General features: G+C 38.7%; 1 protein-coding gene across 2 annotated transcripts in view; it reads left to right on the top strand.

Moving 5' to 3' along the window:
* The window catches only part of AOAH (acyloxyacyl hydrolase), a 257,138-nt gene that overhangs the window by 31,299 nt on the left and 200,490 nt on the right, over positions 1 to 25,349 (top strand). For both annotated transcript variants that reach the window (XM_049893390.1, XM_049893392.1), the window contains 2 exons: positions 3,858 to 3,953; positions 20,230 to 20,296. In XM_049893390.1, coding sequence (XP_049749347.1) covers positions 3,858 to 3,953; positions 20,230 to 20,296 — 163 coding nt within the window. The remainder of the gene's footprint in view (positions 1 to 3,857; positions 3,954 to 20,229; positions 20,297 to 25,349) is intronic.

Raw genomic sequence — 25,349 nt, 5'->3', positions numbered from 1 at the left:
TTGAATAATATTTTATGTTGTGATTTCAAAGGTGTACTCATTTTCACTATTACCTCATTCAATCATCACAGTTTTTGTTAGGTTGTTAGGTGCCATCAAGTCAGTACCAACTCATAGCAACCATATGTACAACAGAACGAAACACTGTCTGGTCCTCTGCCATCCTCACAATCATTGTTATGCTTAAGCACGTTGTTGCAGCCACTGTGTCAATCCTTCTCATTGAGGGTCTTCCTCTTTTTCACTAACCCGCTCACTGCTTTACCAATCATGATGTCCTTCTCCAGGGACTTATCCCTCCTGACAACATGTCCAAAGTATGTGAGACGTAGTCTTGCCGTCCTTCTTCTAAGGAGCATTCTGGTTGTACCTCTTCCAAGACAGATTTGTTCGTTCTTTTGGCAGTCCATGGTATATTCAATATTCTTCTCCAACACCACAATTCAAAGGCGTCAATTCATCTTCAGTCTTCTTTATTCATCATCCACCTTTCACATGCATATGAGGCGATTAAAATACCATAGCTTGGGTCAGGCACACAGTAGTCTTCAAGGTGACATCTTTGCTTTTCAACACTTTAAACAGGTCTTTTGCAGCAAATTTGCCCAATGCAATGCATCTTCTGATTTCTTGACTGCAGCTTCCATGGGTGTTGATTTGTGGTTCCAACTAAAATGAAACCCTTGACAACTTCAATCTTTTCTCCCTTTATCACTGTGTTTTTTTTTTCTTTATGTTGGGGTGTAATCCATACTGAAGACTGTGGTGCTTGATCTTCACCAGTAAATACTTCAAGTCCTCTTCACTTTCAGCAAGCAAGGTTGTGTCTTCTGCATAACACAGGTTGTTAATCAATCTTCCTCCAATCCTGATGCCCCATGCTTCTTCATATAGTCCACCTTCTTGGATTATTTGCTCAGCATACAGATTGAATAGGTATGATGAACGAATCCAACCCTGACACACACCTCTCCTGACTTTAAACCATGCAGTATCTCCTTGTTCTGTTTGAATGACTGTCTCTTGATCCATGTACAGGTTTCTCATAAGCATAATTAAGTGCCCCGGAATTGCCATTCTCCACAATATTATCCTTAATGTGTTATGATTCACACAGTCAGATGCCTTTGCATAGTCATTAAAACACAGGTAAACATCTTTCTGGTAGTATCTGCTTTCTGCCAGGATCCATCTGACATCAGTAATGATATCCCTGGTTCCGCATCCTCTTCTGAATCTGGCTTGAATTTCTGGCAGTTCCCTGTCGAGATACTGCTGCAACCGCTTTTGAATGATATTCAGCAAAATTTTACTTGCGTGTGGTATTGATATTCAATAATTTCCACATTCACTAGAATCATCTTTCTTGGGAATAGGCATAAATATAGATTTCTTCCAATCGGTTTGCCACGTAGCTGTCTTCCAAATTTCTTGGTATAGATGAGTGAGTACTTCCAGTGCTGCATCCCTTTGTCGAAACATCTCAACTGGTATTCCGTCAGTTTCTGTAGCCTTGTTTTTCTCCAAAGCCTTCAGTATCATTGGTTTGTGCCCATACGGTACCTCATGAAATGGTTGAATGTCGACCAGTTCTTTTTGGTATAGTGACTCTGTGTATTCCTTCTGTCTTCTTTTGATACTTCCTGAGTCGTTTAATATTTTCCCCATAGAATCCTTCACTATTGCAACTCGAGGCTTGAATTTTTTCTTCAGTTCCTTCGGCTTGAGAAATGCAGAGCATATTCTTCTTCTTTGGCTTTCTATCTCCAGGTCTTTGCACATGTCATCATAGTACTTTACTTTGTCTTCTCAAGCTCCCCTTTGAAATCTTCTGTTTAACTCTTTTACATCATCATTTCTTCCTTTCATTTTAGCTACTAAAAGTTCAAGAGCAAGTTTCAGTATCTCTTCTGACATTCATATTGGTCTTTTCTTTCTTCCTGTCTTTTTAATGACCTCTTCCTTTCTATATGTATGATATCTGACTGATGATATTGAGCTTTTCTATAGTCTCTTCCCACAGATGTAGTCGATTTGATTCCTGTGTATTCCATCTGGTGAGGTTCATGTGCATAGTCACTGTTTATGTTGGTGAAAAACTATTCGCAATGAAGAAGTCGTTGGACTTGCAAAATTCTATCATGTGATCTCTGGCCACGTTTTCCAATTACTGGTCCTTCTTTGTTTCCAATTTTCCCATTCCAACCTCCAGTAATTATCAGTGCATCCTGATTGCACGTTCGATCAATTTTAGACTGCAGAAGTGGATAAAAATCTTCAATTTCTTCATCTTTGGCCTTAGTGGTTGGTGTGTAAATTTGAATGATAGTCATATTACCTGGTCTTCCTTGTAGGTGTGTGAATATTACCCTATCACTGACAGTGTTGTACTTCAGGATAGATCTCGAGATGTTCTTTTTAACAATTAATACAACGCCATTCCTCTTCAAGTTGTTGTTCCCGGCATAACAGGCCATCCACCTATATGATTGTCCAATTCAAAATGGCCAATACCAGCCCATTTCAGCTCACTAATGACTAGGATGTCGATGTTTATGACTTCCATTTCATTTTTGATGGCTTCCAATTTTCCTAGATTCATACTCTGTACATTCCACGTTCCTATTAGTAATGGATGTTTGCAGCTGTTTCTTCTCATTTTGAGTCATGCCACATCAGCAAATGAAGGTCGTGAAAGCTTGACTCCCTCCACATCATTTAGGTTGACTCTACTTTGAGGAGGCAGCTCTTCCCCAGTTGTCTTTTGAGTGACTTCCAACGTGGGGGGATCATCTTCCCGCACTATATCAAACAATGTTTCTGCTGCTATTCGTAAGATTTTTACTGGCTAAATCTTTCAGAAGTAGACTGCCTGATCCTTCTTCCTAGTCTGTCTTAGTCTAGAAGCTCAGCTGAAACCCGTTCGCCATGGGTAACCCTGCTGGTATTTGAATACCGGTGGCATAGCTTCCAGCATCACAGCAACACACAAGCCCCCACAGTACGACAAACTGACAGGTACATGGGGGAATCATCACAGTAGCCCTACAGAAAGATATTATTATCTACTTTACAACAAGGAAGTCAAGCCTTAGAAAGGCTAAGTGGTGAGTCTAAGATCTTAAGGTCAGAACCCTATCCCAGGGCTTTTGTCTACAAATGCTATGAAATTTCCATTTTTTTATAATTAAAAATTCAACCTGGGTCACAGAATGAAAAAGTATAGAATCTTTTTTGTAACGAAGTCATCTACTACAAAAGGGAGAAGAAGGGACTGGAAAGAAACTCACACCTATTCAGCTTCTACTCTGTGCAGGCTGTTCCCCTCACACTACCCCATTTAAACATCATCACTTTCTTCCATATAACCAAAAAGAAAATGAAATTAAGCACGATGGAATTACTTCTCCAAAGTCACATAATTCATAAATATCAAAGCTGAACTGAGAGCCCCAGTTTTTCTGATCCTGAAGCCCACAAACTTCCCACACTTCACATTTCACTATAACTCACAATGCATTTATGCACACGGTGAATTTTAAAAAGGCAAATGGCAAACGAGTTCTCTGTTTTGGAGAGACTACTGTTCTTGAGGAAGAAAGGCCTGGTGATTTACTTCTGAAAAACCAGCCACTGAAAACCCTCTGGAGCAGAGTTCTACTTTGACATACATGTGGTCACCATGAATCAGTGTCAGAATTGACTTGACAGCAATGGGTTTGTTTTTTTTGTGTGTGGAGTTTTTGTTTTTGTTTTAGTGTTCTTAAGGGCACACACATACACCCCCTTTCTTTCCCCTGAGCCACCAGCACCTCTTTTTGTGTGACACTGTTGACATGGTCTTTGTTCCCCTGTAGGATGTGTGCTGGTGATGTCTGTGATTGAGCAGCTTGCTCAGGTCCACAACTCTACAGCCCAGGCTGCCATGGAAAGACTGTGCAGCTACTTGCCTGGTAAGTACAGAAAGGGTCACTCTGTGGTGGGCCTACTTCTCCTCTCACTCACGAGTCACCATGAGTGAGTTTGTAGCCTGTGCTTGCTGTGGTAGAAGAAAATTGCTGTGGACGTTTAGGGAAAAAATGTTGAAGACTCAATTGTTTTATGTGTCACATTCGTTATGATTTGCCCACCTGATGATCACTGCCCTAAGTACTCTGAAGGTCAAAATAATGAATAGTTTTCAATGATTTTATTTTAACTTCACCACATACGCATACACAGATGCACACAAGTCCATATCAACCCAGAGCATTAGGCTGGGATGCCAACTGATCTCAAAGCCACAAATGGGAAAATAAACTGGAAAGCTATGTTTGTTTGACCTGGAACTCAGTAAGAGTTGGATATGGCAACTCCTGCTAAGTGACAGAAGACAACCTAAAAAAAGCTACGTACAGGATGACTCCAACAATATGACTTTCCGGATACGGAAAAACTATAGAGACAGTGAAAAGATCAATGGTTGCCAGGGATTCAGGAGGAAAGTGGAGAGGGATGAATAGGTGGAGCACAGGGCATTTTCAGATTGTAGTCTAGAAATACTATTTCTTACTAAACCAATTACAGAAATGACTGATGTCAAGCCTGGGGCTGGAAATGTCACTTAGTTGGTGGTCCAAATAAGTAGTATATTTGCTTTTTACTCTCAACAGAAAGAAAATATTAATTCTATTTCCCCTATATGATACTACCGTGTAAAGAGTCATGGTGAATAAAATTCTTTGAGAGTCAAATTCATGTATACTTATTGGGAACTAATTAGTCAGGGATGCCAACATTACTTTTTCTATTAAGTCAGGTAGTTGGTCCAATGGCTATCACACCTTTAGTTCGTATAAAACACTGGGCAATAGCATCACAGTATTTCCAGAGAATTTATTGCCAGTCACAATATGCATTCACAGGCTAATTTCCTTACAATTAAAAACTAAAGACTAGGAGATAATAAGGTACAAACACATAAGGAAGCCCTGATGGCGCAGTGGTTAAGTGCTTGGCTGCTAACTGAAAGGTCGGCTGTTCAAACCAACCAGCTGCTTCATAGGAAAAAGACCTGGCAGTCTGCTTCCCTAAAGATTACAGCCTACAAAGCCCCATGGGACAGTTTTACTCTGTCCTGGAGGGTCGCTATGAGTCAGAATCTACTTGACGGAGATGGGTTTGGTTTTTGTTTTTTCTTTATGTTTCCAGTGCCCCTGAACTGACCATTAATTGTTAAGATTTTGACATGTTTGCATCAAGTCTTTCTTCTGTGGAATTAAAACCTGACAGATAAACTTGAAACATCCTTTGGCCTCTCCTCACCCCAAGTTTCACTCTCCTCCTGCCTCCTACAGGGAACCACTATCATGAATTTAATGAGTATCATGTGTCAAGTTTTATATTTTCACGTTCACTTACAAGACTCTATAAACAATGTATAGCATTGCTCTATGGGTTTTTGTTTTTAACTTTCCCTTGGTAAAACAAAACAAGATCTAGAAAACCACACAAAACAAATGTATCGTTTCATCAGTTATTAAAAGGTGAAACCAGACCAGTTGCCACCGAGTAAATTCTGGCTCATGGTGACCCTATGTGCATTAGGGTAGAGCTGTGCTCTATAGGGTTTTCAATGTCTGATTTTTTAGGAGAAGATTGCCAGGTCTTTTTTCCTAAGCCCTTCTGGGTGGATTCAAACCTCCAACCTTTTGGTTAGCAGCCAAGAATGTTAACCATTTGCACTACCCAGGGACTCTATTAAAAAGTGAACACCCTTGTAAACATAGCCCAGGTCAAGAAAGAAAACTCTGCCAGTCTCTCCAGAAACCCTGTCCATCATAACCCTCCTCCCCGAAAAATAACAACATCTTAAATTTTACGATAATCATTTTCTTGCATGTCTCTAGAGTTTCATCACCATTTAGGCCTCCCTGGACACAATAGTTATTTTTGTCCAGTTTTTAAAACTTGGATGTCTCTTTTAATCTACAAATTTCTGCATCCCTTTTTCTTATAATTAAGCTGTGCAATTTGACCTACAGAGTTTCCCACAGTCTGGGTTTTGTTGTCTGCATCTCTCTGGTCTAATTGAATCTGTTTGTCCACGCTCTGTTTTTCCTGAAAATTGGCATCTGCAACCACAGGCTTGATCAGACTCCAGTTTGAATCCTTTCATCAGACTATAATTGGTGGTGTTTTCTTTCATCAGAAGGCCATCATAAGTGGTTCTCTTTTTTGGGGTGGGGTGGGGGAGGAGAGAGATGTTAGCAGCTATTGATACTCAGTGGCTGTTGTTGGATGCCCTCAAGTCAATGCCGATTCATAATGACCCCTGGTGACAGAATAGAACTGCCCCATAGGGTTTTCTAGGTTGCAATCTTTAGGGAAGCAGATCACCAGGTCTTTCTCTCGTGGAGCCACTGGGTGGGCTGGAACTGCCAACTTTTCAGTTAGCAGCCAAGCACTTAACCGTTGTGCCACCACAGCTCCTTAATTCATTGAGTATTGCAAAATGATGATATTCTAATCCATTATTTCTTTTTCATTTACTAGTTGAAACACATTAGAAACACTTATCTGCTATTCATCACTCAGTGGTACTCTTCATATAGGGAAAGGCAGGACAAATGCTTGATTCTTTCCCTGTATTTACAAGTTTTCAAAATAACCCATTGGTTTCCTATTGTCTTCCCAAGGTGATCAATTCGTTTTTTTTTTTTAAGTATAATTATGAAATTATTATGAATTTAAACATATTTGATGGTTTTAGTCAATTGTAATTATTATTCTTTTTGAAGCTCAAATTGTCCCATCTTTGTGCGGTGGGAGCCTCTTCAAGTCAAGTCTGATCCTTAGTCCTTTTGACATGACCCTAAGTCGTCTTCGGTAACTTCCTCATTAACTGTTATGACAAGGTATTCCAGCCCTGTCTTGTGCATTTCCAGCCCTGGGCTTGACATCAGTTGTTTCTCTAAGAGCCCTGGTTTGTTTTAGTGAGAAATAGTATTTCTAGACTACAGTCTGGGGGTTCAGGGATGTTCATTGCTACTAAGTTGGTCAACCTTTCAAGGTAAGATTGACCAGTGAGAGGAAGTATATGTTTATACATTTACGTACACAATTTTTAAGATAAAATACTTAATGAGTTCATACTGACACTTCAAATTCAAATTTGGAACTACAAGATTTTTTCCTTAATCTCTTCTGTATCATACCTGTATGTTCTTTTTCCACACTGAAAGACCTAGTTCTCAAGGACAAAGGGATTGACAGAATTAGCATATTCCATTAATACTCATTTACCTATTCCTCATTACATACACAACAGCTCAGAATTATAGTTCTGCTACTACTACTGTCAATAAAATTTATAATTATTGAGAGCAGTTAAAATTTTTTTTTGCATATGCTTTTCTCATTTCACCCTCTTTTTTAATAGTTATACGATATTATCTGAAGAACTCCAGTGTCACAGTGGGTCAAGACCTTGTCTCCTAACCAAAACGTTGGCATTTCAAATCCACCAGCTGCTCCTTGGAAACCCTAGAGGACAGTTCTATTCTGACTTGTAGGGTCGCTATGAGTTGGAATGCACTCAATGGCAATAGGCTTGGTTTCTTTGGTTTATATTATGTGAGCATACAGCATTACATACAACACCCATTCCCTTTAGTCTTAGTTCTACCAGCAACTATGTGATTAATGTTCACCACCAGCTCTTAGGTGGATGTCCGTCTAGTTGAGTTGTCGTCTGAGGGTCTTTGCTTGAAAGGTTCATGGAGACGATATTTCCTGAACCTGTGCGTGTTGATAACAGGCGGTCTGAGTCTAGTATACCCTTTATACTTGAAAGTCAGTGTTTTTCTGAATATAAATTCCTTGGCACACATTTCTTTCCCTGAGTATTTTAAATATGCTATTAGAAAGTCTGATGGTAATCAAATTTGCTTTTTCTTATATATCACTTGCTGTTTTTGCCCAAAGCATTTTTTTTTCCATTTTCTATAAAGTTGAGTAATTTAACTTAAATATGTCTCAATGTTAGTAGTTCTGGATTTATACTCGCAAGCATGCAGTGTGACCTCTCAAAATATGTGATTTCAACTATATATATTATATATGTATGTATGTATTTATATGTATATATATTTTTTAATTTCAGGAAAGTTTTCTTGATTAAAATTTGTATTATTTGCTCTGTTTCCTTGATTTAGTTTTCTTCTCCAGGAATTCCTGTTACCCACATTTCCAATCTTCTTTGCCTGTCTTCAATATTTTGCCTATCGTTTGAATTCTATTTTCATTCATTTTTTGTATCTTAAAAATATTCCTTCTTTTTGCCTTCTGCTTCTCTTAAGACGTTGTACCTTGTATTCACGTCTTGTGATCATTCTAGTTAAGTGTTCATTTCTAAAATAATTTTTAATTCTTCCCTGAGTTTTATCTTCCATGTCTGAATTTCTCTAATTCGGATCTATGCGATCCTTTTACGCCTTATATAATTTTATCAGTGCCTCTTAGCTCGTTTGGAAATAGTGTGCGTATTTTCATCTTTTTTGTTTGTTTTTTAGCATGACTTCTGGCATGCTTCTGCTGTCTGTGGGGATGCTATTCAGTTCTTTATTCCTTTTTTTCCTTATAATAACTTTGCATGGGAATTGACCTAGATACATTTCTGTTGCTCATTTTTATGTGAAATTAGTTTTCCCAAACTCTTAGAGAGGCAGCTGAGGGTAATTTTTCTAAATGCACATAGCTCCTTCTTCTGTTGTTTTTGTGTAGTGTTTAAAAATATGGCATTTAAGAGAAGGAAAAGACAAGCCACAGACTGGGATGAAACATTTGCAAAAAAACACATCTGATAAGAGACTTGTATCCAAAATATACAAAGAACTCCTAAAACTCAACAATAAGAAAACAAACAACCCAGTTACCAAATGGGCAAAAGTTCTGAAGAGTTGCCTCGCCAAAGAAGGTATGTGATACCAAATAAGCATATGAAAAGGTGCTTGACATCATATGTCATTAGAGAATTGCAAATTAAAACACCAATAAGATGTCACTACATATCTGGCTAAAATACAAAACACTGATGACACCAAATGCTGGTGAGGATGGGGAGCAAGAGAAACTCTCATTCATTTCTGATGGGAATGCAAAATAGCACAGCCACTTTGGAAGATGGTCTGGCAGTTTCTTACAAAGCTAAGGATAGGTCTACCATATAATTCAGCAATCACACTCCTAGGAATTTATCCAAATAAGTGAAAAATGTATATGTTCACATTAAAAAAAAAAAATACTTATAGAAGCTTTATTCATAATTGCCAAAAATTAGACACAACCGAGATAGGTGAATGGATAAACTGTGGTACAGCCATACGATGGAGTATTATTAAGCAACGTAAATAAATAAATAAGCTTTTAAGCTATGGAAAAAAAATTGAGGAACATTCAATGCATATAGATAAGTGACAGAAGACCACCTAAAAAAGCTACGTACAGCCTAACTCCAACAATATAACTTTCTGGAAATGCCAAAACTATAGAGACAGTGAAAAGATCAGTGGTTGCCAGGGATTCAGGAAAGAAAGGGGAGAGGGTGAACAGGCAGAGCACAGAGCATTCTCAGGGCAGTGGGACTATTCTGTATGACACAGTGATGTGGGCACGTGGCGTTGTACAGTTATCAAAACCCGCGTGACTATACAATACGAAAAGGGAGCGCTAATGTAAGCTACGAAGTTTACTTTCATCCACTGTGACAAATGTACCACACGAAGCCAGGAGGGGAGCAATGGGGGCAACGATATGCTGGGGGGAGAAGGGGCATATTGGGACTCTGCACTTTCTGTTCAATTTTTTTTTTTTGGTAAACTTCAAGCTATTTTAAAAAATAAAATCTATTTCAATGTTAAAGCACAATATGGCAGTTTGTTTTCTGAGATCCCCTGATTCTGCTCTCCCTCCTACCTTTAGGTGGACTTTCTCTTTGCTTTGCTTATACCCAGCTCCATTTTTATTCTAATTTCAGTGATTTCTCTACAGTGTGGGCCCTGTCCTGGAAGGGTGGCTCAGTTTCTTTAGTCTGCAGGTGGCAGACCACTCTAGCCCCTTTAGTCCTTCTAGCCATGGGCCCCTTGCACTCATCTGCTATTGCAGTGGGCAGAATCCCTCCCATTTTCAGCTGCTCTTCTCACATTGGCCCACCACGCTTTCCAGTCAATACCTACTGGCTATTTTGTAATCTCCTGTTTTTGGGTTCATCCAACATCCCGTTGCTTCCCTATACTTTCCTCCACACAGATGTCGATAAGCCACAAGTCTTGTGGCTGTTGGTGGTTTGTCCTCATCTAATTGTATTTTCCATCACCAGTCTGGAAACCCTGGTGGAGTAGTGGTTAACGTGGTTAAGAGCTATGGCCGCTAACCAAAAGGTTGTCACTTTGAATCCACCAGCTACTTCTTGGAAACTCTCTGGGGCAGCTCTACTCTGTCCTGTAGGGTCGCTATGAGTCAGAATCGACTTGACAACAATGGGTGATGGGCTACCACCGGTCTATCAGTTTGTCATACTGTGGTGGCTTGCACATTGCTCTGATGCTGGAAGCTATGCCATGGGTATTTCAAATACCAGCAGGATCACCCATGGTGAACAGGTTTGAGCAGATCTTCTAGACAAAGGCAAACTAGAAAGAAAGGTCTGGTGATCTACTTCCAAAAATCAGTCAGTGAAACCCCTAGGGACCACAACAAAATATGGTCCAATATAGTGCTAGAGGATGAGTCCTTTAGGTTGAAAGGTACTCAAAATACATAGTGGCCTCAACGATGGACTCAGGCATACCAACGATCATGAAGTTGGAGCAGGACCCAGAAATGTTCATTCTATTGTGCACGGGATCACCACAAGTCAGAACTGAGTTGACAGCAACAAAAACAACAAATCGTATTTTGTAGTTCTTGGGGATACCTTTTCAATTAGTTTTGTTATAACTGTTGTCCATGGGTTTTTGGTTTTGCTACCTACTTGCTCTGTCTATTTGGGGGGGAGGGGTGGGAAGGATGGGGATTCAGAGAGACTCAAAAACTCTTCTGCCTCTACCATAATCTTTCCAGAATCTTCTCACGTGGGTGCTTGAATTTACATAAATGGTCTAGTGTATGCTTTGCAACTTTCTTTTGTCACTCAACATTACAGTTTTGAGATTTATAGGTATTGAGACATACAGACTCAGGTCAAGCATCTAAATTACTCCGTAGTACTTTACCATGCCAACGTTCTGAATTTTATTTATCCATTCCCTAATTATTTGATATTCACAATCTTTTATAAAACTTACTTTACATGTTTACATCTCTGAGTTAGAGAAAGAAAACATTATTAGAAATATTATTTTCTAAAAGAAAATAATGAAGCACTGTCAAAACTATCATTAAAGACTTACTTTAATTGGTTGCCACATCTGTGTAATGGGCCACACTGACAGATACAACAATTTGTACCACTGAGTTTGATTTTCTCTTTTGGGGAAAAGTTGTGTTGTCCAAGATGAAAGACTGATTAAATATCATGTTTCCTAGATTAGCTTCTCTTCTTTATGTACTAAAAAAATTTTTTAAAAATTAAAAAACCCATTACCGTAGAGTCGATTTCCACTCATAATGATGCTATAGAGTAGGACTGTCCCACAGGGCTTCCAAGGAGCGCCTGGTGAATTCGAACTGCCGACCTTTTAGTTAGCAGCCATAGCTTCTACACAGTATGCCCCCAGGATTTCCTTTTATGTACTACCAAACATAAAACAACCCGAACCAAGATCACTGCCAACCAAGGTACTATCTCAGTTCCTTCAGACTCAGAGCAGGAGATTTCAGTGTTTGATGAGGTAAAGTGAGAGGCAGAAAAGCCAGATTCTGGTGAAACAGAAGTTGGCGTTTCACCAAGGGGAATAGAGCAGAGATTTCGGTTTTCAATGGTGGATTGTCTTTTCAACAGGGAGATTTCAGAAGATTAAGTAGGCTGTTTTCATGATTTTCATTTTATTAATTGGTTTTGCTTCCAGATGGAATAGGGTACTCAATTCAGGTTAAAGGCTCTTTACACTTGACAGGGAGAAAGCTAGGGTGGCTGCTATTGTCCTCATTTTATGAAGCGGAAAACAGTGCACAGAATGTTACATGTGTTGTACGGAGGGTGACATAGATAGACTATCTCCTAGCTAACGATTTTTCCTTCCAGAAAACATAACAGGCCTGAACCACAGTGCCTATTTGAACCCATTGTTGCCTTCTGTCTGGTGAGCCAGGAGAATGGGGGCAGAAGAAGGTGGTGGACTGAGGCACATCAGCAAATTTATTACAGTGAAACCTGTGAGAGCCAGAACTCGATGGGACTGCCTTGTCTTGTCTTTCCGGGTCTCGCAAGTCTTCCACCTCTGACCAGGTGCAATCTTACCACTTTTCTATCACTTGTTTTACTGGAAAATATTTTCATTTTCCTTCTCTGACAGGATTCTATCTTACACAGGTTCCAGCTTTCATACATTTTACTGTATTCACAAAATTACTTTTAGGTAGTGTTGCTTTCACCTCTAAAGCTAAACGTGTGCTGAAAGCATTAGCTTTGCCAAGAAAGCAAGTAAAGAACATTCTTCAGAATAATCACTCAGTAAATCATCTTGGCCTTTCCTGTGCCTGCGAAAGACAATTTTTCAAACTGTGCAAAGCATTTCTGACCTTCCGTTTCACCCGCTGCTTTTGCCTCGGGCTGTCATTAGTAAACACCTCGGAAGAATCTCAGAATTGTTAATGCAAAAATGATTAATGGAATCATTCTCACTAGGGGTCAGCAAAATCATATGCCCTGAGAGCCTTGCTAGAACTTCACTGTCTTGGGTCACCTACGCAGAAAGCTTATCTCCATGGAATATGGTAGTTAAAAATGCATGTAGACTTAAAATGAGGAAGGCATCTCTTCTCACATTTTGTAAGTTCTAAAACTACATGCTATGAGTCGGAACTGACTCGACGGCACTGGGCGGGTAAAACTACGTGCATCCTAAAAACTGTAGCCAGAAAACTAGCTGTGTGGTCAGTTTGCTTCACTGTGCTTCAAATGTCTCATCGGTAGTTGGAGTAGATAGCAATACCTGCCATACCTGAGGTAGGTAAGGCATGAAATAGAATGTCCTAAGTATCTTGAAATGTATGCTACAAATATCATGGGATTTTGGAGTAAACGACTTTTAACTTCAGCCGAGCCACTTACTATGTCTGTGATCTTGGGTGAGTCTTAAGCTCTCTAAACCTCAATGTTCTTCTTGCCTATATAATGAGGATTAAAAAAAACTAATCTCTCAAAAGATTCTTAAGAGAAAGGAAACAAGGAAGGTGACTGACAAACTGGAATGATTTAGGTTTTATTTACACTTGCACTTCAAATCGGTTTGAACTGGTTCAGTCATGGCTAAGGAAGCGAAATCGGAACAGATGCAAATTCTTAAAATTTGGCTGAAGTGGAATGAGAAGTGGAACAGGAAAAATTACGGGTCCCTCGAACTGGGGGACTTGGAAGAGGCACAGTGAGTGCTTTCAGGGGCCTGATGTAGAAGGTAGGACTATTGCCAGGACTGTGGAGAGCCACACACATTCGAAGTGGCATAGTCGGCCACCAGCTTTGAGTGGGGCACTGCTGTTTCTGACTCTGCCAGTCAAGATATTTGGTTGCTATGCAACACGCACACTGCCCTTGTTTTCTAAGAGGGAGATTAAGTTTCTAGCAGGCTCCAACCCATAATTTTTTCCATTTCTCTTCGTATTCCACTTCACCCACATTTAAAAAATTCGGGTCCATTTGGGTTTCGCTTCATCGGCCTGACTGAGCCAAGCGGAACCAATTTGAAGCCCTGATGTACATGTAATGTATGATGATTATGCAATTGTCCCTCTTTATCTACCATGTTTTTTGGAATGCCATGCTTCCCCCACCCCCCATGGTGTTCCAAGTCCTCACTTCTAGAATCTGTAGAAATAAAATGTTCTCGTATTTTCTTGGTCAACCTTGTTGTTAGGTGCCATTGATTTAATTTCAAATCATAGCAACCCCATGTACAGAGCAGAACTGCCCCATAGTGTTTTCTTGGCTGTAATCTTTATGAAAACAGATTGCCAGTCCTTTCTTCCATGGCACTTCCAGTTAAAAAAAAAATGCCATCGAGTTGATTCCTACTATAGCGACCCTATAGGACAGAGTAGAACTGCCTCATAGAGTTTCCAAGGAGCGACTGGTGGATTCAAACTGCTCACCTTTTGGTTAGCAGCCAAGCTCTTAACCACTGCTCCACCAGGGCTCAGCACTGCTAGTTGGGTGGGTTCAAACCACCAACATTTAGATTAGCAGCCAAGCATTTAACGTTTGCATCACCAGGGCTCCTCGGTCAACCTTAGGTTAATACCAATATGTTAACGCCAATCTTTTCATCAGTTGTTTTAATAACAGTTAGGTTACCATCTGATCATAGCTATCTGGGAATTTTCTAGCTCTTTCCAGAGACTCTCACATATTTATACAATGAACTTCTATGTTGATGTTAATATTTAGCTCTCAGAGATTCAACTCATGTCCCACATTAATCATTGCTCCAGGGGCCTCCCACTCTCACAATCACAGAATCCATTTGAGGAAACTAATTAATCAGATGGTTCTGCTCAGAGGGTGGGGAGAGCCTTGCCGCAGCCGTTCACTTTGACTTGAGCAAAACAGAATTAAACACACACACACACACACCTCTTATTTCACTACAAAGAAAATGAGTTTTCTCTGCCTTTCAGCCAACGCTGCAAGTCTATTAAAGAACACCCTAATGTCAGTTTTTAAATTGCTCTGCTCTAGGCTAACCTCTCATTTACTTGTATCCATAATCAATGCCCATGGAAGCAGCAGTCAAGAAATCAAACAGTATATTGCACTGGGCAAATCTGCTGCAAAAGATCTCTTTAAAGTGTCAAAAAGCAAAGATATCACCTTGAGAACTAAGGTGTACCTGACCCAAGTGATGGTATTTTCAATTGCCTCATATGCATGCAAAAGCTGGACAGTGAATAAGGGTGACCAAAGAACTGATGCCTTTGAATTGCAGTGTTGGAGAAGAATAATGAATATACAATGGACTGCCAGAAGAAAGAACAAACCTGTCTTGGAAGAAATACAGCAAGAGTGCTTCTTAGAAGGCAGGATGCTGAGACTTCGTCTTACGTCCCTTGGACTTGTTATCAGGAGGGATCAGTCCCTGAAGAAGGATATCATGCTTGGTAAAGTAGAGGGTCAGTGAAAAAGAAAAAAGACCTTCAACAAGATCCATTGACACAGTGGCTGCAACAATGGGCTCAAACATAGCAACAGTTATAAGGATGGCCCAGGACAGGGCAGTGTTTAGTTCTGTTGCACATAGGGTCGCTATGAGTCGGAACCAACTCAGTGACACCCAACAACAACAAGAGGCTAAACTAGTTCCACATTAGCAATACTTTAAACTCGCTTCCAAAGTGTTTTGCGAGTTCTCTTAATTTAGAATGTTTCTTACTCAATTCTCCAAATTTACAAGGTCACTATGAGTTCGAATTCACTCAACAGCAACAGGTTCCACTCCCACATTTTTGAAATGAGGAAACTGGGGCCTAGAGAGAAAAAGCAACTTAATCAAAATCAGAGGCCCGTTTGCTGGTTCTAGAACTTGGGCTTCTTGGAATTCTACATAGTTGCACCTCTAAAATGAAATACCCAACAGAGAAGGGAATATTTTTTAAATAGCTTTATTAAGCTTTTTAATGAATATACCATACAATTAACCCATTTAAAGTGAACAACAGTTCAAAGCCTTTTAGTACAGTCACAGAGTGGTGCATCCATTACTACAATCAACTTAGAATGTCTTTATTACCTCCAAAAGAAGCCCTGGAGCCCTGGTGGCACAGTGGTTAAGAGCTCAGCTGCTAACTAAAGGGTCAACAGTTCCAATCCACCAGCAGCTCCTTGGAAACCCTATGGGGTAGTTCTACTCTGTCCTGTAGGGTGGCTGTGAATCAGAATCAACTCAACAGCAGCAGGTTTGATTTTTTTTTTTTTTAAAGAAACCCTGTCATCCCATTTGGGGTCACCTCCCCAATTCTCCCATTGCCCCTAGCACTAAGCAACCACTAACCTACTTTCCATTTCTATGGATTTTCCTATTTTGTATATTTCATATAAATGGAATCATAAAATATACAGTCTTTTGTGACAGGCTTCCTTCACTTAGCATAATGTCTTCTGTGTTCTTCAGTGTTGTAGCGTGAATGAGAATTTCATTACTTTTTATGGCTGAATAGTATTCCACTGAGTACATATACCACATTTTATGCATACATTCATAGGGTGATGGATGGATCCTTGGGTTGTTTCCACTTTTGGGCTATTACAAGTAATGCTACTATGAACATGAATGTACAAACTTTTGCTTTCATTTCTCTCGGTATATACCAGGAGTGGAATTACTGGGTCATACCATAACTCTCCGTTTAACGATTTGAGGAACTGCCAGACTGTTTGCCAAAGTGGCTGCATCATTTTACATTCCCACTATTCACATATGAAGGTTCCAGTTTCTCTGCATCCTCACTAATACTTGTTATTATTTGTCTTTTTTATTATAGCACATCCTATGGGGTGTGAAGTTTTATCTCATTGTGGTTTTGATTTGTATTTTCCAAATGACTAATGATGCTGAACATCTTTTCACGTGCTTGTTAGCTTTTTGTATATCTCCTTTGGAGAAATGTCTGTTCCGATTTCTTAATTGGGTTATTTGTCTTTTTTATTATTGAATTGTTAGAGTTCTTTATATGTTCACATAGATGATTTGTAAAAATCTTCTCCCATTCCGTGTTGTTTTATTTTTTTTTACTTTCTTGATAGCGTTCTTTGAAGCACAAAAGTTTGTTTTTTTTTTAATTTTGTTGAAGACCAATTTATCTATTTTCTCTTTTGTTGCTTATGCTTTTACTGTCATATCTAAGAAATCATTGCTTAATCCAAGGTCACAAAGATTTACACCTCTGTTTTCTTCTAAGAGGAAACCCTGGTGGCATAGTGGCTAAGTGCTATGGCTGCTTACCAAAGGGTCAGCAGTTCAAATCCTCCAGGCACTCCTTGGGAACTCTAAGGAATCAACTCAATGGCAATGGGTTTGTTTTTTTTTTCCTAAGAATTTTATAGTTTTAGCTCTTAAATTTAGGTCTTTCAGTGCAAAGAAGTGCTAGAAAACTTTTTCAGGTTACTGAAATACTCACTGATTGTGACGGTTGTTACACTAATGTGTACATTTGTCAAAACGAATAGAACTGAGCACTTAACATTGATGCATTTTATTGTATGTGAATTATACTTCAATAAAGTTGATTTTTTTAATAAAATGATAAGCTGTTGCTGTTAAAAAATTTAAGTCTTTGATTCATTTTGAGTTGATTTTTGTATATGTTGTGAGAGAGGGGTCCAAATTCCTTCTTTTGCATATGGCTATCCGGTCGTGCCAGCACCATTTGTTGAAGAGGCTATTCTTTCTCTGTCGAATTGTCTTGGCACACTTCTCAAAATTTAATTAACCATACATGCATGGTTTTATTTCTGGACCCTCAGTTCTGTTCCATTGATCTATATGTCTATCTTATGCCAATGAAACACTGCCTTTGTTATTGTAACTCTGTAGTAAATAAGCGCAAGTCCTTCAACTTTGTTCTCCCTTTTTAAGATTTTATTGGTTATTCTTGGTCCCTTGAATTTCCCTATGAATTTTAAGATTTACTGGTCAGTTTTTGCAAAAAAGCCTGCTGAGATTTTGATAGAAATTGAGTTGATTCCATAGATCAGTTTAGGGAGGATTTCTGTCTTAACAATATTAAGCCCACTTGTCCATGGACATGGGCTATCCTTCCAATTACTCAGGTTATCTTTAATTTCTTTCATCAGTGTTTTGTAGTTTTCAGAGTTTAAACTTTGCACTTTTTTGCTAAATTCCTTCCTAAGTATTTAATTACTCTTATGCTGTTTTAAATATTGTTATCTTTGCTACTGTACATAAATACAATTGATTTTTGTATATTGATCTTGTATCCTGCAATCTTATTGAACTCCATTATTGGTTCTAATCATTTTTAAAATAGATTTCTTGGAATTTTTTAAGATACAAAATAATGTCATTTGAAAGTAAAGATAGTTTTACTTCTTTCTTTCCAATCTGAATTTCTTTCATTTCATTTTCTGACTAATTGCCCTGGCTAGAACTTACAGTACAATGTTGAATAGAATTGGTGACAGCAGACATTCTTGTCTTGTTTGTGATATTAAGGCAAAATTATTCAGTCATTTGCTGTTAAGTATCATCTTAGCTATTTTTTTTTCATAAATGACCTTTATCAAGTCTATTCCTAGTTTGTTGATATAGGTTTTTACCATGAAAGACTGCTGTATTTTGACAAATGCTGGTTTAGTGTCTATTAGATGTTCCCGTGGTTTTTGCTCTTTATTCTAATTGAGGCAGTGTATTACCTTGATTTTCAGATGTTAAACCAACCTTGCATTCCTGAGATAAATTTAACTTAATTATGATATATAATTCTTTATTATATACGGTTTGATTTGATTTGATTTGATAGTATTTTTTGAGGATTTTTGCATCTATATTCATACAAGATATTGGTCTGTAGTTTTTTCCTGGGATGTCTTTGTCTGGTTTTAGTGTCAGGGTAATACCAACCTCATAGAATGACTTGAGAAATGTTCTCTCCTCTTCTATTTTTGGAAGAGTTTATAAATAATTGGCATTAATTTTTTAAATGTTTGGTAGAATTTACCAGTGAAGCCATTTGGTCCCTAGGTTTTCTTTGTGGCCAGTTACTTTTTACTAACTCAACCTCTTTACTTATTATGTGTGTATTAAAATATTGTATTTCTTCTTGAGTCAGTTTCAGCAGGTTGTGTCTCTCTAGAAACTCATCCAATTTATCCAAGTTATATAATTCATTGGCATACAGCTGTTCATAATATCCCCTTATAATTCTCTGTATTTCTATAAGATTGGTTTTAATGAGGGAATATGGTTTTAAGTGGCCTACTTGAAGATCAAAATACGTTTGAAGTCTCATGCTTTATGTAAAAAAGTCAAATGAATATATATTTTTTAATATATATAATATAAAAATACTATTTAGCATTATTTACTAGTGGTTTGAATCCATTCAGAGGCACCTTAGAAGACAGGCCTGGTGATCTACTTCTGAAAGTTCACAGCCTTGATAACTCAATGGAGCAGTTTTACTCTGCTTACACGGGGTGGCCATCAGTAGGAAATGATTCAACAGCAACTAAAAACAGCCCCCATTGAGTAAAGCTGAAGTCCCAGAAAGTTCCTTATAGTTGCCCTGTTGTTTCCCCACCTCACCCCCTAGGCAGGACTTGGATGCCCCAGTTTGGGACACAGCATACATGACAAGATAAATTCTCCTCAGGCAGAGTTTCCCATCCCTTCTCATCTGCCCCTAACTATGCTAAGGTCCTAAGTTGAATGACCAGGGCTCCACAGTAGGCTCACATACTGAAGAAGCAGGACCAGAGAGTGAACAGGTTTCATAGATCAACCTGTAAAGCTGTCCTGTATTCTCATGAGGGAGTAAATGATTATTTTGTTAGTGTGTGTGTGTACGTGTGTGTGTGGTGTAGATGGCAGTGCAGAGACCCATACTTACTGGTCTTTTTTTTTTTTTTTTATCTCTGGAACAACAACAAAAACAAAAACATCCAACGTGAAAATGTTTCCCCAAATGAAGATCAGAGAAGAATATTTCCAACAGAGCTATATTTCAGATTATTTATTTTAATGCAAGTACTGTTTCCTTCAATTTCAAAAAATGAGATCTAAGCCAATATTCAGATATTCCCTGCTATGAAAAAGAAAATAAAACCCCCAAATTTAACTGTGCTTTTATAATAAACTGGTGGTCTTTGGCATCTACAGTAAACACTGCACCATTCACATAAACCTGAGATGAAAATCATATTTTGATGGATACATTAACTGTGACATTTCCCAAGACCCTTAAAACTAATCACTTGAATTAATTATAATCACTCAGATAATCATTATTAATTCATATGTTAAAAATTCACCATAATAAAGCATAAATATGCTAACTCCTTTTCTTTATTTTTCTTAGAAAAACTGTTCTTGAAATCAACCTGCTATTTAGTGATTCACCTGTTTGGATCAGACATCATAAAACTGTGAGTATGTCAGAGAACATAAATGTGATTCAATTGCTAGGGCCTGGGAGGAAACAAGAAAACTGGCAGGCAGGGGCTTTGTTTTCAGCTTGATGTACTTACTGGACAAGGGCTTGAGCTGTTATTCCAGTTCTTGTTAATAGTGGAAAAATTGAAACCTGATTCAGATCCTTTGTCACCCCAGGCAAAGACTCCCTTTGAGTTACACTGTGGCAATTTGGCTCAATTTCTCTCCAAGAGACTTTCAAAAGGAAAGTCACAAGTAATACCAGAAACAAAATTGCTTTTCCCCTATCTATTTATTAGCCAAACACCAACATTGACTGTTTCTCCTTAGCTCTCCAGCATACCCAAGTCCTTTTCTCACTCCCCTCTCTGAATTTCCAGCCTGTGCTTTTTGTTTTTTCGCTTTTGGCAGGTTCTCCTCTCCTCTGCCCTCACCTTCCTTCCTCTCTTCTCCCCTCCCTGCCTCTCTTCTCCTTACCTCTTATTTGCTGGTTTCCCATTTCCCCCTTCCCAGTCTTGGCCCCTTGGTATCCTGTAAGTGAGCCATTGTTGTCACCTGTCTACTTTCTTTTTGTCCTTTATCTTTCATCTTTTTTGAGCTTAGGGGCACAGAATTGTATAAATCATATTTCTGAGTTCATGACACTCTCTCATCTATGATCCATATATGGATTTCTTACATTTATTACTTAGTTACTTCCTTAGTTATCTTGAACAATGTAATAAGCTTCCAAACTCAAACTCAACACTCAAAACAAAGTTTAAACCAAAACCACACCAAACCCTTTGCCATCAAGTCAATTCCAACTCATAGAGACCCTACAAGACAGAGTAGAATTGCCCTATAGAATTCCCAGGGAATGCCTGGTGGATTCAAACTGCAGACCTTTTGGTTAACACTTGTAGCTCTTAACCACTACACCACCAGGGTTTCCAAAACAAAGTTTAGGACCTTGATAATAACTTACTCTAATCATGTAGTCCCTCAATTTCATTTCTTTGCTTTTCCCCACCCAAATAATCATCACCCAAAATTCCATCTTCATCCTTGTATGTGTGTATATTCATTAAAGGCATATATTTTTATTTTATGAGTAGGGTATCATACTTTGTATAACATTTTGGGACTTGCCACTTAAATTTATATGTCTAGGATTTATCCATGTATTTGGGTCTTTGTAGTTCATTTGTTCTGACTGTATATAATAGTCCATTGTGTCTCTACCACAGTTTATTCATTCGCTCTCCTGTTAATGGGTGTTTAGGTCGTTTCCTGGTTTTTCCCTCTTGTGAAAAGTGCTGCTATAATATGGTGCCTGTTGTTTATGCCATTTGCCTTTGTCAAAGGGGTTCAGAAGGCAGCATCACTTCCCACAAGAAGGTAGCCTGGAATCGCAGAATGTTTAAGATAGAAGAAACTTAAATCATAAAGGCCAGGGAGACCATCAATGCTCTGTCATTCTGTACACCTACCACTATTAATATTGACCTCACTCTATTACGGTACTGAACGCTAAGTGTTTGGGAGGCAGGGATCTTTGTCTTCTTAGATAATACCTCTATTATTGCCACTGCCTCTTAACTGAACTCCCCACCTTCAGGCTTATCCTTTGCCCTGCAATTGCATAATCTACATTATAGCTAGAAAGTCTCTCTCTCTTTTTTTTATTTTTTTATTTGGTGCTAATTTTTTAATTGTGGTAAATATATATGCAACAAAACATTTGTCATTTCAACGTTCTTCACATTAATAGTGATATTAACTTAGATTTATTGTGTTGTTCAACTATCACCTTTACTGCTAAATGCCTTTTTTGTAAATAATATTTTATTGTGTTTTAGGTGAAAGTTTATACAACAAATTAGGTCCTCATTTAACAATTTTTATACAAATTCTTCCATGACATTTGTTACATTTTTCACAATGTGTCAGCATTCTTATTATTTCTGTTCTGTTTGTTTTGTTGTAATTAATCTGGCTTCCCTACCATTCTTTGCCTTCTCATTTTTCTTTAGGGTAAATGTTGAGCATTTTGTCTCATATAGTTGATTATTTAAGGTAGCACAGTATTCATGGGTGATATCATTTATTTTATAAGCCAATCTATTATTTGGATGAAAGGTGACCTCCAGGAGTGGCTTCGCTTTTGGTGGTTCCCCTAGTCTCTATCGGTCCAGTACGTCTGGCTTTTTTTAAGAATTTGAGTTTTGTTCTACACTTTTTTCCATTCTGTCTGGGACCTTCTATTGTGTCGCTGGTCAGAACAGTCAGTAGTGGTAGCTGGGCACCATCTAGTTCTTTTGGACTCGGGCTAGATGAGGCTGTGGTTCAAGTAGGCTATTAGTCTTGTGGACTAGTTTTCTTCTTTGAGTCTTTGGTTTCCTTCATTCTCTTTTGTTCCTGATGAGTAGAGACCAATAGTTGTGTCTTAGATGGCAGCATGCAAGCTTTTAAAACCCCAGAAGCTACTTGCCAAACTAACATGTAGAACATTATCTTTATGAACTATGTTATGCCAATTGACCTAGTTGTCCCACAAGACCGTGCTCCTAAGCCTTCTAACCCAGTAAACCAATCCTAAAAGGTGTTTGGATATGTCTAGGAAGCCTTCATAATTCTGCTTTCTAGGTGCTCTATTATGTATATAAATATATATGCAGCACATACAAACATGTATACATATGCCTACAGATACATGTATACGTATGCCTACAGATACATGTATAGATGCAAGTGCATGTACTCACATATATCTCCCTATATACATATATGATAGGTATCTACCTATGTAGCCACACACATACGTTTTGGTTGTTATTACTGTTGTTGCAAAATTGTATGTTATAGCATTGACCAAAATTTCCTTTAGTGTCTTCATTTACCCTGGTAAAGTTGTACAGACTTCACCCATATGGGTATTATATTTCCATCACCAAAAAAACCCAAGTGTCTACTACCTAGAAAGTGGTTTCCTCTCCTTCCCCCTCCTGTCCCTGGTAACCATCAAGGAACACTGCTTTTTATGTGTATACCTATTCTTGACTTTTTATGAAAGTGAGACCATACAATATTTGTCCTTTTTGATTGACTTATTTCACCTAGTGTAATTTCCTCCAGATTCATCCATATTAAGATGTTTTGTGGACTTGTCATTATTCTTTACAGTTGCATAGTATTCCATTGTGTGTATGTACCACAATTTGTTCATCTATTCATCCGTTCATAGGCACTTAGGTTGTTTCCATCTTTTTGCCATTGTGAATAATGCTGCAATGAGCATAGGTGTGCATATCTTTGTTAGTGTTACTGCTGTTATTTCTCTTGGATACATACCTAGGAGTGGGATTGCCAGATCATAAGCTTTTTGAGGAAATGCCATACCATTTTCCATAATGGTTGTAATCTACCAAATATCTTTTTAATGAAAATCTTATTATGGCACTTCCTCAGATAAAATTCTTCAAAGTCTTTGCACTCTTTGCAGGATTCCTTAGCCCCATGCACAAGGCTCTTCATGACTGGTCCCTGAGGGCATTTCCAGACTCACCCCGTGCTGTTCTACAGCACTCCACACTCCAAACCAGGGAAGTGATCACAATATTATACAATTGCCAAAGCACTGAGAATCATGGCCCAGCCAAGCTGACACAAAATCTTAACCATCACAACTGGACTGATTCAAAGAAAATTATTTGAAAGTATTAAAATAGAACAAAAGAAATCTTTTAGCCTATTCGGTGAATGTGTTTACATACTTAATATGAGCTCATTGCTGTGGGAGGATATGCCAGCTTGGGCAGAGAGGTTCTCTTGAGACCCAGAGTTCAGGGACTCAGAGAGGCAAGCAGAACACAAAGTCACAGAAGCCAAAGCAGGCAGTGCACACAGATGTCCAAAAGGGGGCACCAGATATCAGCCACCAAGAACAATGTGCTGGGAGTAAATAGAAGCTGGCCTGGGGTAATTTGGAAACCCATTGCTCTTTTGTAGCTGCATGGAGAGTGGGGAAGGAGCCCTGGTGGTCTGGTGGGTAAAGAGTTTGACTGCTAACCAAAAGGTTGGCAGTTCAAAACCACCAGTGTCTCCATGGGAGAAAGATGTAGCAGTCTGCTCCCTTAGAGATTTACAGCCTTGAAAACCGTATGTGGTCACTATGAGTCAGAATCAACCTGACAACAGTAGATTGGTTGGTTGACAGAGTGGGGGGAGTCCCTTGGTGGTACAAATGGTTAATTAAAGCACTTGGCCGCTAAGTGAAAGACTGGTGGTTCAAGTCCACCAACATACATCTCAGAGGAAAGTCCTGTCAATCTACTTTCAAAAAATCAGTCGTTGAAAGCCCTATGAAGCAGCAGTTCCACTCTGACACACATGAAGTTGCCATGAGTCAGAATCAATGGTAACTTGTTTTAGTATAAAGGGGAGTGTGAAAGCCAGTTAAGCACAAGGATTAGAGAGAGGATAGAAACTTTACTTGGTATTGCAGATGCAAAATGCATAAAAGACAGTTCCTACCTCAAATAACTACAGGTGGGCACAGGGTCTTAAGGAAGAATAGGCCCAGCAAGCCACAGAGAGGAACCCAGTCCCTGAGTAGGTGGTGGGGAAGTGAGGAGGTTAATTTTTTCTTTTTGATATAACAAATTCTCATTAGCACCAGGTGGTCCACTTTGAAGAAAGAGAGATGCAATAAATGATCCCTCTATGAGGTTGTGTCCACTATTAGTTTTGCTTGTCTGTAATTTTCCAGTACCTGTATTTGTTGTGTGCTGATGGAAATTTCTCCTGATCTGGTATGCTCTTCTCACATCTTGTTTTAATCAATCAGGTACAGTTCTGGGTTGATGTAGGCCCTGAAAATGACAACCTCCTGATTTTGTTTCACCTGAATATCAGCCTTCCAATATTAAATCTGTTTCCTAACCCAGAGGACATCCCACCTCATTGTTTGACCCCAGTCAATTCTCAATGATTCATGCGCTAATTATTCAGCAATAACATTTCCTACCCGTAGGCAGAGACACAGGGTGTTTGCTGTAAGGAAGC

This window comes from Elephas maximus, chromosome 8 (assembly GCF_024166365.1).
Source record: "Elephas maximus indicus isolate mEleMax1 chromosome 8, mEleMax1 primary haplotype, whole genome shotgun sequence".
Taxonomy (NCBI): domain Eukaryota; kingdom Metazoa; phylum Chordata; class Mammalia; order Proboscidea; family Elephantidae; genus Elephas; species Elephas maximus.
Note: the sequence above shows the minus strand (reverse complement) of the source record. Positions and strands in the feature narration are given on the sequence as shown.